The 15,472-nt window shown below is 47.0% G+C and overlaps 1 protein-coding gene across 10 annotated transcripts in view; it reads left to right on the forward strand.

The window, feature by feature from the left end:
- The window catches only part of Rbm47 (RNA binding motif protein 47), a 135,533-nt gene that overhangs the window by 113,759 nt on the left and 6,302 nt on the right, over window positions 1-15,472 (forward strand). For all 10 annotated transcript variants that reach the window (XM_075943318.1, XM_075943319.1, XM_075943322.1 and 7 more), the window contains one exon: window positions 13,726-14,885. In XM_075943318.1, coding sequence (XP_075799433.1) covers window positions 13,757-14,885 — 1,129 coding nt within the window. In that variant the 5' untranslated portion in view covers window positions 13,726-13,756. The remainder of the gene's footprint in view (window positions 1-13,725; window positions 14,886-15,472) is intronic.

Genomic DNA, 15,472 nt, shown 5'->3' on the forward strand with positions numbered 1-15,472 from the left:
CCTCCAGAGCTTTCCTTTCAGTTGGCCATGCTTCTTACCAAGAGACCAGTCACAGAGACCATCACAAGGTCAAGGTCATACTAGGACATGCTTCAGGGAGCATGTGCTCATAGACCATAGAACTGTAACAGTTTTCCATGTTTTCACTGTGTAGCTATGGGTAATGTAGTTCAGAGTGGGAGGTCAGAGTGCCGTTGACACACACCCTCAGAGCAACTTCACTTTATATTTGGGGAAGTGCTTTTCCCACATCTCTTGAAAGATTAATTTTAAAAACATAAAAATATTCATTTTTTTCTTTTGTGTGTGGTATTTCTTTTAAATATGTTTTATACACCAGTTTTTAATTTTTTTGATTTTTTTAAAAAGACATCCAAGTCTATTGCTTTCAGACTGTCTAGTTTTATCATAAATATAAATTGACATTACTGTCAAAAGTTAAGTATCTTTACTAAATTATAATCCCCAATTTAGTTGTGTCTCTCCATGGTAAGGTGTTTGCCTGTCGTGTTTAAGAACCTGGGTTCTACCCCCGACAACATGACTTTTCGCTAAGCTTATGATGACCCTTATATTTCATAACTTCTTTAGTTAATATCATTATCAGCATTTTATGGTGAAACTGCCACCTGGGTTGGGGGAGTACTGAGCGACTTTGTGTTTGTTTCCCAAGGAAGGTTGGGAAGGCATATAACTCAGGGTCTAGTGTACCCCACACTACTAGGTATGCAGCCTGTACCCCATTATGGAGGTTAGGGTGTATGGGTTCCATTTAAGTCAGATGGTCGGTGGCATCTGTGTCCCAGTACTCAGGAAGCAGAAGAAAGCAGATCAGGAGGTCAAGACCACCCTTGGTTACTGTTAAATTGGATCCCTGGTTATTGGAAATCCGCTGCTACTGATGTAATAAGCCAATCAAACCGGATTGATAAATCCAGGTTTATTCTGTGCGAAGTATTTCTGTGTGGCCCCCGGGTAAGTTGAGATCACAAGGGGAACTCACAAAGTGGGGGCTTTTTTAAGGCCCACCAGGAGTGAGCCGCTGATGGTGGGCTTTTTCAGGGGCAGAGTCTGAACTGAGGCAACTCCAGGGGAGGGTCCCATTGCTTGGCACCCCGAGGGCGAGGTCCAGACAGTCGGAGCTAGAGATGCCACACAGTTACATAATGAATTCAAGTCCAACCTGGCTATGTGAGACCCTGCAATTTAAAAGAAAAATTAACTCCATGGGTTGTTCATTTTAGAATACAGTTTGGATATGTTAGCTACTATAGACAGTGCTAGAAGTAGCTGCTGGGAGGCAAAGTGGGGCTACGGTTGTGAGGGATAATTTTCCAACTACTATTGCAGAGCAGTGGCTTTACCTCTGTCATCTGTGTTGATCTAGGCCCGCTCCCCACTGGTCGTGACTTTATTACACTGGCCGGAACTAACGCCATACGTGAGGAAGAAGCAAAGAGAAAACAGCCTGGTAGAGCGAGCGCGGGTTTTACCGCCAGCTCTATGCCTCATGTCTGTCTGTGTCCTTAGTCAGGTTCAGTCCTCCTGTCTCAGCCTCAATCTTCCGTCCTGCGAAAATCAGACCTGGTTTGGGCGTAGGTACTTGGCACGTGGTGTCTCCTTCATCACCCCTTGAGATGTCGATCACCGTTGGCACTGCTCACTTTGTAGGCTGGAGGAATGAGGAGCCCAGAATCTGGAGAAGTTAATGACATCATACGGCAATGTTGTTGCGCGGGGGGATGGGGGATGGGGGGGAGAATGTGGGGGATTGGTCTCAAACTCAGGGAATCGGGGTTTCTAGCATTTGGTAGATTTTTGCAGGGCGAGGCAGTCAAGCATTTTGGGTTGCAAGCCTTACAGTCTCTGCTGCCACGATTTAACTCTGCCTTTGTTGCGTAAAAGTGGCCATAGGCAGTGCTAATGCCTTTGTTCACAGCTGTGTCGCTTTTTCCAGAGCACACATGTTAAACTTCTGCTCACAGCAATGTCACAAGAACTTCTTTAGATGTCGCATACTCACGAATTCAAGAGCTGTAAGCTCACTAACCAGAGCGCTGGGTCGGGCTGCTGTTAAGATAATTCTCCAAGAGATTATTTCCAGTCCATCTCCTCTCTTGCAAGGAGGATTACCTGTAAGCCCTCTATTCTCTCGCATTGTCCTGTCCTCTACATGTAGACTAAGGCTATTCTACAGCCACTTTTCCAGAAGTCCTAGGTGTACGGAAGGAAGCATGGTCCCCTCGGGTTTCTCACGGGGCTAAATGATTTGGTCATAAATGGCCTTAATGAATCCTATAAAGTCCTTACAAATACATTAATAGTGATATAATATGTGATGACATAGTTAGTTCTAAAGCTAAGAGGATAAGGAAAGCATCTGTAATCAGCCAGAGGTATGGAGAATTCTAGTTCTTCCTGCATGTCATAGCTGGATCATTCCTTGAGTTGGACTGTGGACCACTGTTGGTTCTCTACATTATTAAGCCAGCCTTAGCTGCCAACACAATAAAGTTTGCTCAGTGGATACGTGTGACCTCCTAGTACTGAGTCCCCAAGTGCCTGTGTGAGCTTCCACCTCACCCTTGCACTGGTCCCAGTACAGTGCTTTGTAGGAAAACAGGTATCGATAGTGGCTAGCTTGCTAAGATGGAAATTACAGCCCATTCCTTTAACAAATATGTATTGTCTTTTAAGTGCCAAACTTTGAGGATCAGAGACAGGCCAAGTTCTGCCCTCTTGGAGTTGACAGTTAAGGGAGAAAGACTGAGGGGAAATGATGGTAGTTGGACCTTGTCTGACAGGAAGATGATGACTGTGGCTGGCAAGACAGAAACACCTTTGGGTTCATCTTCTGCCATTCATTCTGCAGTTCTAGATCTCCTTTCTCCTTATAAACGCTGCTCCCGTCTCCAGGGTACTTGGCAGAGAGTACCCCTGAAAGCATTGACCAAATCCTGAGCAAAACCATTGTGCAAGAACCAATCTTCTTTACATTGGAGGATTCAGCTGAGGCCTTCTGGCCATGCCCAAGCCTCATTGGTTTCCCATTGCCGCCTCACAAAATAAGGGCCATGGTTCGGCCATGTCTTTCCCGAGCCCCTCCCATCTCTTCCACTCTAGACAATTCCAGCATCTTTGCCTATGGTGTTCCCTCTGCTCTCCAGTCTTTCTCGCTGGACTTATGACCACAAGGGTGTGCAGTGTCCACTGTTGCATGCCCAAGCACCTATCACAGCCAGTACACAGCGTGTCCCTCATTGGCGAGAGAATGAAGTCTGCATGTTGTTTCCTCATCTGCTCCATCAGGTCATTGCCACTGGAGAGCAAAGGTTGACTTTAGTACCGACGAGCTGACTGTGGTCCAAGACCACATTTTCAGTGAATGTTCATAGTTTGCCTTAAAAGACGTGACTCTTCCGTGAGAATTGTTAGTTATGTCATTAAAGAAGCCAGTGGGGAATTTTGAGAACGCCCCAAGTCTTGGAAACTATGCTGGCGGCTGTTCTCAGGTGTGCTGAAAGTTTGTTCCCAATTTAAATGAGGCACGGCCCTAGCTTGGCAGGTCATTCACGTGATTTCAGAAGTCTCATTTGTGGCCCGTCAGTCGTCCTGTGGTGACAAATTAGCCAGACCACAAAATGTGGCAGTAGTGTTTGATGGTACTTGTTGCACTGGAAAAATAAAATTGATAGCATTTCAGCCACATTATTAAATAAGTAATGCACTATCACAGACATTGACCTGTCCCCTTGAATAACACTGCACATGTCTCGGGCTTAGCAGCCCCAAAAGTAAGAGCCAGATCAAGGGTACCATGGTTGGCCTGGTTGGGCGGTACATACCTGTAATCCTAGCTACTCAAGAGGTAGAGGCAGGGAGGTCAGTGAGTTCTAGGCCAGCTTGGACAAGGACCCTCTGTAGTCTCGAGGGGGATTTGGAGGTGGGTGAGTGGGAAAGAGTTCAAAAGAAAGAAAAAAAGACACCAGACTTAACTTGAGGGTAGACAGCATGAAATAACAACTTCTGCTGGTTACATCCATACAGACGCAGCAGCTCCGAGGTAGATCCAGCTTCTGCTAGTTACAGCCACACAGCTGCAGCTGCTCCAAGGTAGATTCGACGGCACTTCTCCACAGAGAGCAGCTCCACACATTCCCTACCCCACAAATTTTCACTGTCTGAAGACACTTCAGGTTGTCACAACATTGTAGGGGCATGCGTTTGCGCATCTCGTGGGTAGAGGGCAGAATGTTTCCAAGCGTCCTACAATGCCAAGGGTGTACCCTCACAACAGTTAAAATGTCGACAGAGCTACAGAAGGTTCAAATTGCTGCATTAAATGATACCTCAGGTCCCTTTGCAGCCGAGTCTGGGACTCTGTGAAATGAGACCACATGTGTGGAAAGGAAAAAAAAAAGGGACAACCCCACGTCTCTGCAAGCGACACCATCTGATAGAAACCGTGGCAGCAGCTTTCTCTCTTCTGGCGCCCGCCTGCCAGTCAGACTTGCTGTGCTTGCCAAATCTCTCAATGGCTCAGATCTGTAGAGCTGAAATAAGGAGGAAATGATAAGCCCCTCCTATTGTTCGCTGGTGTGGTCTATAGCCCAGGAGGCGCATGTGCACTGCGCGACTGTTTGTTCGTGTTTTTAGCATCGCCCAATGAACTTGCCAAGAATAAGTGTCAAGTGTGTGATGCCTGTAAAGAGGCCCAGATGATAGATTCCTAGCAGATACGAGTGTGCTGTCAAAGTCCCCCTACTTTGCTCCTTCTGGCAAGTGGCTTCACCCCTGGTAACCCACGGCAAATGCCTCCTTTCCAGGACCGTGTTGATAGAAGCGCTTCTTGGCTCTGCTTCTCTTTATCAAACACAGCTTTTCACTGAATGATGTCTTTTGCCATAACAAAGCCTGCACCAGCAACAACTTGGCCAAGCCCTGGGATGCGAGCTCTCCCTCAGTCAGGGGCAACCAAAGATAGAGCCCCAGCATGTCAGCATGTCGTGGTCTCCTGTCTCTTCATCCTTTAGGATCCTTGCAGCAAGGAGGCTCAGAAAGAAGGTTTTTTTTTTTCTGTGTGCAGAGGGCAATTATTGTAGGCAGGTGTGGGGGGGTGCAGGATGAGCCTGTCCCCCACTTATTGTTTGGGCCCCTGGGTAAATTCCTTGACCGTGGCCACGTTTTGAGTGGAACTCCTCTTGATTTTTAAGTCTTAGGATTGACAGAAGTGTCCTGACCCCAGAGCCCGAGAGTGGGAGTGGCCTCCCCGCTGTTTACTCGAGTGGGTGGTAGTGACTTGGCACTGAGCAAAAGCCTGGATGCCACATGTTAGAAGCCTTCTGCAGAAGCTAATCTTCCTTTCCTGGTTTCCTCCCTCTTTCTTCACCCAGAGTGTCTCTGTAAGCTGTGGGGTTATTTACAGCGTTAGTGACAAAGCTCTTCCTAAAATTTGAATTCTGGCTTAAAGCGACTCCCCCACCTTTTCTCTTGTCTCTCTTTCCCTCCCAGCCCATACGGTGTCTGCCCCCCCACAAACACACCATCTCTGTCATCCACGTCGACTCTCAACTCTTACCCTTCCTGCAGCCTCTTGGTGCTGGCCTTGTAGGTATGAACCACTCAATAGTGGTTTCAGTGACAGTCTTTAAAACAACAATAGCAGTTGCTAACCTTTCTAATGTGTTGTGCGTCAGGCGTCTTCAAATGTCACCGAATCCTCTCAGGTAGCTTCTGTGTAAGTCACCTCAGCCGTGAGTGTGAGACTGGTATTCAGAACTCATGGGACAGGCCTGGAAAGTGACACACACGTGATTCGAACTCATAGAAAGGACACAACTCATGGGACAGGCCTGGAAAGTGACACACACGTGATTCGAACTCATAGAAAGTACACATTAAACTTCTCCCCAACACACACACACACACACACACCCCTCAGAGAAAGTACAACTACACACACAGACCTCACAGAAGGGACACATTCATAGTTTAACTCACCCCCAACACACACACTCACACACAGCTCACAGAGCTTTGAACCAAAGTTAACTGTTAGTCCAAGTAATTCTAGAACAAAATCATAGGTAACCGTAAAGACTAGGTTTTGAACCCTAGAAATATTTCTAAGTATATTAGCAACCTTTGCTGGATCAGTTAAAAGCTAAAATCTGAATGAAAGATATTCTGAACTGCACTAAAAATATAATTCAAATCTTTAAAGATTTCCGCTGTGAGTTTCCCTTGTAAGTACAATTGTGACCTAGGACAAAAATTCTAACGGAATCCAGAATAGTGATAGCTTAATTGGAAAGTATATTGTCACGCGGTTGCAGACGCCAAGCTGAGTGAATGGATTCCTTCCGATATCCTGCCACGCACACTAGATGCTGGCAGCCTCCAGAGAGACGTAATGTGTCTTCAGCATGAGCAAAGGGAGCATGTGTTGGGAGGGTTCTGCCTCCCCAGGAATCTGGGGATGCCTGGACCGTTTGAGTCCAGGGTGGCAAGTCTCTTCAGGTTCTTTCTGGAACAGCCTCGGAAAAGTGCACCAGCCAAGGGTTAGGTGAGAAACAGATTTACCCTCAAATGCCTGGGCCACATCATCAGTGGAGAATGCCACAGCTGGCCAGCTTACCTGTGACGAATGGCACCTGGGGGGCCGACACACCAGTCTCCACCAGAAACTCCCAGGCTAGGCTTTTCACGTTGACCAGTTTAAAACTGGTTCTAGGACTCTGTTGCTTGCTTTCCTGTAAACACCAGAATCTTACACAGGGCCAGCATTCTTGTCTCACGTTCAAGTTCAATTTTCTTATGGTGACATTCCTTGATTCCCTCCCCCCTGCCTCTCTTTTTGAGTCTCCTCCCTAGGAGCCCCTCACAAACCATTTCATTGAATCCTTGCCCTATCATGGCAATCATTTGGGGCACCTGTAGTGTGAGCTCTGGACCAGGCTGACACCATTACTGATGTCTGTTACCTGAGACTCTCCTTACTTGCTCTGTGCCTTCGTTTCTTTGTCCATAAGGTAGGGACCCTAATAATATCCCCTGCAGACAGGAGGGCTGGGGTGAGCTAGTCTACATCCGCATCCACAGAGCACAGCACTCTGCCTGCTGCACGGTAGGGTGTAAAGATGAGTCTGTGAGCTCTCGGAGTCTCCAGGGTCTCCCCCACAGCGCACCACCGGAGGAGCCAGAATGGCCTTGCTCACTCTGACTCCTTTTATTTAGTGTGCTCTGAAGCCTGAGTTGTTCTGCCTGGCCCTGAAAAACGGTTTCCTGCCATGTAAATGAAGCTGAGAATGTCTATGCTATTTATCTCAAATCTGGATTCTAGATGCTTGGTTTACTCATAGCCAAGAGTCAGCTTCTGCAGTCTGTTATTGCGTCCATACCTCTGCTGTAAGCGGGGATCTTGCCATCACTGAATATTCGGTATTTGTCTCAGCTCCTGCTCTTCCTTTCTAAAGAGAATATTCTAGGGTATTTTTGTCATTTTGTTTGTAGCCAGGCTAGTCTAGAAGGAGTGACCCTCTCTCTCAGCCTCCTGAGCACTGGGATTAAAGGCATGCACCACCACCACTCAGCCCAATGCTAATTTTTAATTTCTCTCTTTTTTAAATGGCTTATATTTGTTTGCTTGCTTATTTGTTTGTGTGTGTTTGTGTCTGTGGGAGTAGGTATGCACATACATGTGCGCAGGCCAGGAGGCGGTGTGGGCTCCGCGGAGCTGGGGTTACAGATGCTTACAGGACAGCCAACTCACACGGCTGTGCCACAGGCACCATTAACCATTAAAGCCATCTCTCCAGCTCCCCAGGGCTAATTTTTCTATTTCTCCCTCACCCCACCACCATGGCTATTTTCCCTTTTTAAAAATATAATTTTGCTTGGCTACTTTCTACAATAATGTCCTTATGTTCACTGATTATGGAACCCTGACTTTCTGTGTTCAATATTGCCTTTCAAATAAAATCTTTGCATCTCATAAAAAAATATAATTTTAATTAAAATATAATTATACCATCTCACCATCTCCCCCTTCCCTTTTCTTCTTCTAATCCCCCTCATGTACCCAGCCCTCCTTGTTCACTCTCAGATTCATGACTAATTTTTAAAAGCAAAATTTGAAGGTGTCTGGGCATTGGCCTTGAGGACTGTAACCTTATTAAAAGCAATTTGTTAAGAATATTAAAGTCTGACCCTTTGAAGCAGTTCCTGGTCAGTAAGCATGAGTGCAAAGTACTTTGGACTTCAGCTTCCTTGTGGCTAAGTGTAATCAGCTGGCGGGGAGGTGAGCTCCTCCAGGACAAGGCCCACCTGCAGCTAGCACAGGATGAACCAGTAGGGGTTGCCCAAAATACAAGGCATGGATGGATGGATGGATGGATGGATGCATGGATGGATGGGTGGATGCATGGATGGGTGGATGGATGGATGCATGGATAGATGGATGGATGGGTGGATGCATGGATGGGTGGATGCATGGATGGATGGATGGATGGATGGATGGATGGACAGGTGGGTGGTATATGGATGGATGGATGGATGGATGGATGGATGGATGGATGGATGGATGGATGGGTGGGTGGATGGATAGGTGAGTGGATGGATGGATAAATGGGTGGATGGATGGGTGGGTGGATGGATGGATGGATGGATGGATGGATGGACAGGTGGGTGGTATATGGATGGATGGATGGGTGGGTGGGTGGATGGATGGATGAGTGGATGGATAGGTGAGTGGATGGATGGATAAATGGGTGGATGGATGGGTGCATGGATGGGTGGGTGGGCGATGGATGAAGAGTGAAAACAACCTCTATCCTGAAACCATCATTCACATGTGAGTGTCAGGAGCTGTGCCATCCTCATTCACAATAAAGATATTTCTTCTTCCAGATTTCATAAAGACTATCCCCATAAATACTATCCCTACAAATAGAAAAGCAACTTAGAATATGATGAGAGACCGAGGGGGTGAGAGAGGGATGGGAGTGGGACTATGGGAATGTATATATGTGTATGAAACTGTCAGAGAGAGAGGGCTGATGCTGTCTGAAATACCAGCACTCAGGAGGCTGAGCAAGGTGACTGCCGTGAGTTGGAAGCTAAGCTGGGACAGGCCAACCTGTTCGGGAGGGGGGGGGACAAAGCAGCAACCACAAACCGCTGTATATAGAATGTGCTACGGCTAGGGAGATGGCGCACTCAGCCAAGTGCTTACTGTAAGAGCATGGGGACCTGGATTTGGACACCAGCACCCACATAAAAAGCTGGGCATGGCAATGCACTGGCTGCAATCTCAATGCTAGGGGTGGGGACTTACAGGGCAGAGAATGGTGGCTCCCTAAAATTTACTGGCCAGCTGGTCTAGTGAAATGAGTAAGCAATCCTGCCTCAAAAAATAAAGTGCCAAGCAACTGAGGAACATATCCAACTTTAAGCTCTGGCTTCTACACGCCCCCCCCCCCATACACACCACACACACACACATACACACAGATACAGAAAGTCACTGTGTAAGAGTTTCACCTGCCCACGCACATACACACAAACACGAACACAAAGATATAGAAAGTTGATGTGTTAGAATCTTCACAGAGGTCCTGAAATTAATCCGTTATCAACCTGGGAAGGAGAAGAGAGCGAAAGTTAATGGACTTAGCCAGTCAAATCTTCGTGATTTAGCTTGGCAACATCACCACACGCTGATACTTTCACATCTATGTGTAGTGATGGGCCCTGCACCCAAACCAGGGACTGGGCTAGAGAGCAAGCATGATAGATTTTGTGGGCCGTGCTGCCTGTACCCCAACTATTCAGCTCCGTAACTCCACCATGGCCATCATCCATGGTTCCTTCTCCCCCCACCCCATGTTAAGGATATGGTTTTATAAATAGGGTTTTGTCCTAAACAAATGGCAGACAGTATTTGGTCCGCAGCTGGAATTTGCTGAGCTCATCTAAAGCATTTACAGTTTTCTTAAGTCCAATCTATTGGGTTTGGAGAGAAAAAGTCATTTTTAAGCCAATAAGTAAGTGATTACCTTTTATTATGTCTAAACTTTTGGCCTCAAATTTACAAAATTACAAAATATTGCATATAACTTATTTACCTGTGGCATGAAGCTAGGGAGAGCAGAGCCCAGTAGACTATAAGATTTTCCTAAATGTGCTCATTGATTTATTGTTTGCAATGCTGAGGATCAAACCCAAGACCTCGTGCGTGCTAAGCAAGTATGCCTTTTTGAAAGGTCTGATGTTTGGGAAGGCTGGAGAAATGGCTCAGTGCTTAGGAGGGCTTATTGCTATTGTAAGGATCCGAGCTCAGTTCACAGCACACACATCAGGTATCTCACAACCACCTGTAACTCCAGCTCCAGGGGATCTGATACCCTCCCTGTTCTGGCCTCCATAGGTACCCGCATGCACACACACACATGTACATACACACAGGTACATACATACACACAAAAATAAAGAAGAAATACATATTAAAGGCCTATCATTTTTTAAGGGCCTTTATCAAAATTTTGTTATCTTTTGTTTTTGTTTTTTTTTTTTGCCTCTGAAATTTTTGCCTTTTTTTTTTTTAAGGATGTGTGTGTGCTAAGGCTCAAGTTCCACTCCTGTGACCATCCACCAGTTCCATGTTTTCTGTATTGTAGCACATAGAATCTCCCTCTTGATCATACCTACACTTGTATGTGTATTTGGCATCCTCCATTGCAGGTCTCAGATTTTAAATGGTCCCCTAAACTACATGTGCTCACCTTCCATTCGGAAGGAGAGAGATCTTCACATCTTTACGATAAGGAGCTTTTGTCAAGCTAACTTATGAGCATTGAAGCACAAAGGAAACAAGATAAACAAATTGAAGGGAACCCAAAGATATATTTAAGATTCTTTATGACATTTATTTGTGTAGGTAGGGGAGCGGGCATGTGTGTAGAGATTAGGGAACAACTTGCAGGGTTTGGTCTTCTCCACCCTATAAGTCCCAGGGCTCAAACTCAGGTCATGCCTGGTGGCAAGTGCCCTTACTCACTGAGCCATCTCACCAGGCCCTCAAAGGTATTTTTTGAAATATGTGAATTTTTAATTTTAAGAATATTTTTAAAATATGAGAAAAATGAATCTTGAAAATTACTAAAATTCAAATAAATAATTCATCTGAGGAGTGTTCACCAAGATTTGAATCAAAGGTAATATCGCATTTCTTGAGCTATTACAGTGTTCTGGGCATAGAGCAAAGTTCCTTATTCAAGATGGGTATGGTGTGGTGCATGCTTGTGTAATCTCAGCACTGAGGAGGCTGAGGCAGGAGGATTATGAGTTCAAAGCCATGCCGGGCAGCAAGTGGGAGTGTCTACAACTAGTTACTTTACTGTTTCTGTGATAAGATAACATTACCAAAGCAACTTGGAAAAAAAAGTATTTGGGCTTACAGTTTATATTGACCTCAAACCTACAATCCTGTTGCCATGTGTGTACTGGAATTGCAGATGTATGATGTCATACTTAGCTTTCTTTCTTCTTTTTTTAAATTTGTGATGCTGGGTATTGTGTGGGGCCCCTCATGCCTGCCAGTCAAGCACTGTCCAATGTCCTGTGCATCCTCGGCCACTTTGATCATTCTTGAATTTTCCCTGAATAGTCTCGTGCACAGGTCATAGTTCAACATTTTAAAAATAAACAGTGTTCTTGGTTCTAGTTGAATGATGAAACCTTAGGCTATCACTAAAGTGACATTTTTACAAAGCATGAGGATGTTGAGAGTGTTTCTAAACAGGAAGCGGCAAAGAGGAGGAAGCCATGTCTCAGACACTAGCCCGCAAAATAGGAAAACGGTGGAGAAAGTTCTATGGTGACTGTCATTAGGGGGACACTCAGCCATGACTCTTGTCTCTTTTTTGTTATTGTTTTTTGTGTCTGGGTATTTTGCCTGCATGTATGTCTGTGTACCATGTGCATGTCTGATGCCCACGGAGGTCAGAGGAGGGTTTTAAATCTCCTAGAACAGGAGCTACAGACAGCTGTGAGCCACCATGTGGGTGCTGAGAATCAAATCTGGATCCTTTCGAAGAGTAGTCAGTGCTTTTAACTGCTGAGTCATCCCTCCAACCAGTTCTTGATTTTTCCATAGAATTCATTTGTCCAATAATGAAATAAATTTTGCGGTTTGATAAGTTTATTCTGAGTCGGTGGTGGTGACACATGCCTTTAATCTTTAATCCCAGCCCTTGGGAGGCAGAGGCCAGCTGACCTCCTGGAGTTCGAGGCCAGCCTCGTCTACAAAGTGAGTTCCAAGCCAGCCAGGGCTACATAACCTTTTCATTACACAAGCATTGCGTGCAACTTTTAATGGCATCTTATTCTGCTCTCTGAATGAAGGCAGACACCATTCAGACCCATGGCTACTTAATTTAAAGAAAAACTTTAATTTAGTTTCTTATGCCCTATTTAAGCTCTATTAGTCTCAGGTGACACCATCTCCTCCAAACTGTATTGAGTCAGGCGTGGTAACTTTTACCTATATTCCCAGACCTTGGGAGGCTGAGGCAGGAAGGTTGTGAGTTCAAGACCACTAAGCTACTTATGGAGACTCGGTCTTTAAACAGAACAAAATAAAACCAAAAGTCGGGCTTGGTTGATGTGATGGCCCACATATGTAACCCCAGCATTCAAGAGGTTGGGCTAGAATTGCCATGAGATATTAACCAGCCTCGGCTAGAGAATGAGTCCCAGGTCACCTAGGGCTAGTGTGAGCAAGACCCTGCCTAAAGAAATAAATTTTGTTTTTCACAGCACAGTTCTGAAGAAAGCTGGAATCTGGAGCCAAATGCCCAGGTTCCTGTGTGAACTGGGGCAGTTCACACAACTTCAGCCTCTCCGCCAAGCAAGTCGAGGTGAAGTCAGTGACTGTGGTCGAAGGCTGGGAAGGCCAGCTCAGAGCGAGATGACAGTTCTTAGCCAGGGCTGTCTTTCCCCTTAGAAACATTGCCTCGCAGCTTCCTGAGTGAACCTGACTCTCTATGAACTGAGTCCCAATCTGCGAATGGTTCATACCAAGATTTTGCCAGAATATTGTAAAAATCGGACTTGTTACTAGGCCGGCTCCTCAGCAGTGGAAACATTTCATTTCCTGTTAAAAACTCCAGTACACAGACCCCCGTAACCACCATGTAGGAAAACATCTCCTTGAAGTTTACTCTAAAAATTACATTGTTCTAGCTCTGGAGACATAGCTCAGTGGTAGAATGCTTGCCTAGCGTGCACCAAGCCCCAGGTCGCCTCCCCAACAACTCCCCGGCCACCATGGGGGGGGGGGGGGACACAATTATGTCATCCAGTTTCTATTGGTGCAGTGAAAAGGTCTGCCTTTGAGAAAATAAATAAAAGGTCTGTGTCCACCAAAGAAATAAGTGAAATTTGCAGAATGACCTAGAGAAATGGAATCCGAGTTGACTGTGCAGGGGTTAGACGAAAGTCATTGCTTGCTGCGAGAGCTAAGATTTTCTCCCTAAGACAACAGCGGGCGCTCACAGCTTGACTATTTTAAGACCACCTGCATTTCCACAGCGGCCTCTTCCATCCAATAATCTCAATTCAGCATGCCAGGACCTGCCTATTCACACGCATGCAGAAACGGAGGGGAGCTCAGGACCAAGTCTTTGCCGGGTTTCCCACTCACACTCCTCCTTTCTCTTTCCGCAGGTTACCTCCAGCCGTGGATGCCTTTGACAGTATGACCGCAGAGGATTCCACTACAGCCATGAACAGCGATCCCACAGTTGGGTCCTCCGCCAAGGTGCCAGAGGGCGTGGCGGGCGCGCCCAATGAGGCTGCACTATTGGCCCTGATGGAGCGCACCGGCTACAGCATGGTACAGGAGAATGGGCAGCGCAAGTATGGTGGCCCTCCGCCCGGCTGGGAGGGTCCGCATCCCCAGCGAGGCTGCGAGGTCTTCGTGGGGAAGATCCCGCGTGATGTGTATGAAGATGAGCTGGTACCTGTGTTTGAGACCGTAGGCCGCATCTACGAATTGCGCCTCATGATGGATTTCGACGGCAAGAACCGCGGCTATGCCTTCGTCATGTATTGCCACAAGAATGAGGCCAAGCGAGCTGTTCGTGAGCTCAACAACTACGAGATCCGCCCGGGCCGCCTGCTGGGCGTGTGTTGCAGCGTAGACAACTGCCGCCTCTTCATCGGTGGCATCCCCAAGATGAAGAAGCGTGGGGAGATCCTAGAAGAGATTGCCAAGGTCACTGAAGGCGTGCTCAACGTGATTGTCTATGCCAGTGCGGCAGACAAGATGAAAAACCGAGGCTTTGCCTTCGTGGAGTACGAGAGCCATCGCGCTGCAGCAATGGCTCGCCGCAAACTCATGCCAGGTCGTATCCAACTGTGGGGCCACCAGATTGCCGTGGATTGGGCCGAGCCCGAGATCGATGTGGACGAGGACGTGATGCAGACAGTGAAGATCCTCTACGTGCGCAACCTCATGATCGAGACCACCGAGGAGACCATCAAGAGGAGCTTCGGCCAGTTCAACCCAGGCTGCGTGGAACGGGTCAAGAAGATCCGCGACTATGCCTTCGTGCACTTCACTAGCCGTGAGGACGCTGTGCATGCCATGAACAACCTCAACGGCACAGAGCTGGAGGGCTCCTGCTTGGAGGTCACGCTGGCCAAGCCTGTGGACAAGGAGCAGTACTCCCGTTACCAGAAGGCGGCCAAGGGCGGCGGAGGCACAGCCGAGGTGGTGGCCCAACAGCCCAGCTACGTGTATTCCTGTGACCCCTACACGTTGGCCTACTATGGCTACCCCTACAATGCGCTCATCGGGCCCAACAGGGACTACTTCGTGAAAAGTTAGTGGAGACTCTTTTCTTGAGGGCCCCTGGGTGTCCAGCCCCCATAGGCATGGTGTCAGGTTGAGCATGGCTGCAAATACTAGGCCCTACCCATTAAGGCTGAGGTTCTAAGTACTGGCTCGCAGTCACTATTGTATTGAGAGAAACATCCCTCTGGTTGGGCAGTCAAATCCTTGGGACACTTTGCCCCTTGCTATGTATGGCTTAACCCATGTGGAGCAGCAGGTCTGCCTATCCCTTGGGGTTTAAGTAAACTCTGCTTCTGAGCCCCGGCATGGTGGTGGCAGGTGGTGATGCCAGCCTTCTAAAGGGGGAGGCTTCCTGGGTTACTGCTTCTGAAGTTAAATCTTAGGGTATTGGTTGGCAGAGTCGTAGTTCCTTAAGATCGCTCAGGATGGAAGACCAAGCACGACACTAGAAAACATAACAGGTCCAGGGACCCACTGTCGGTTCGCTGGCTCTGAATTAATATCCCCTGCCTTTTTCCTTAAGCACGAAACAAGGAAGAGAGGCAGGCACCTTCCAGATCTGTTTTCCCCTCTATCACTGAAGTTGAAGTTGTAATCCTGGGAACTCACCTTGCC

This window comes from Microtus pennsylvanicus, chromosome 12, assembly GCF_037038515.1.
Source record: "Microtus pennsylvanicus isolate mMicPen1 chromosome 12, mMicPen1.hap1, whole genome shotgun sequence".
NCBI classification, from domain to species: domain Eukaryota; kingdom Metazoa; phylum Chordata; class Mammalia; order Rodentia; family Cricetidae; genus Microtus; species Microtus pennsylvanicus.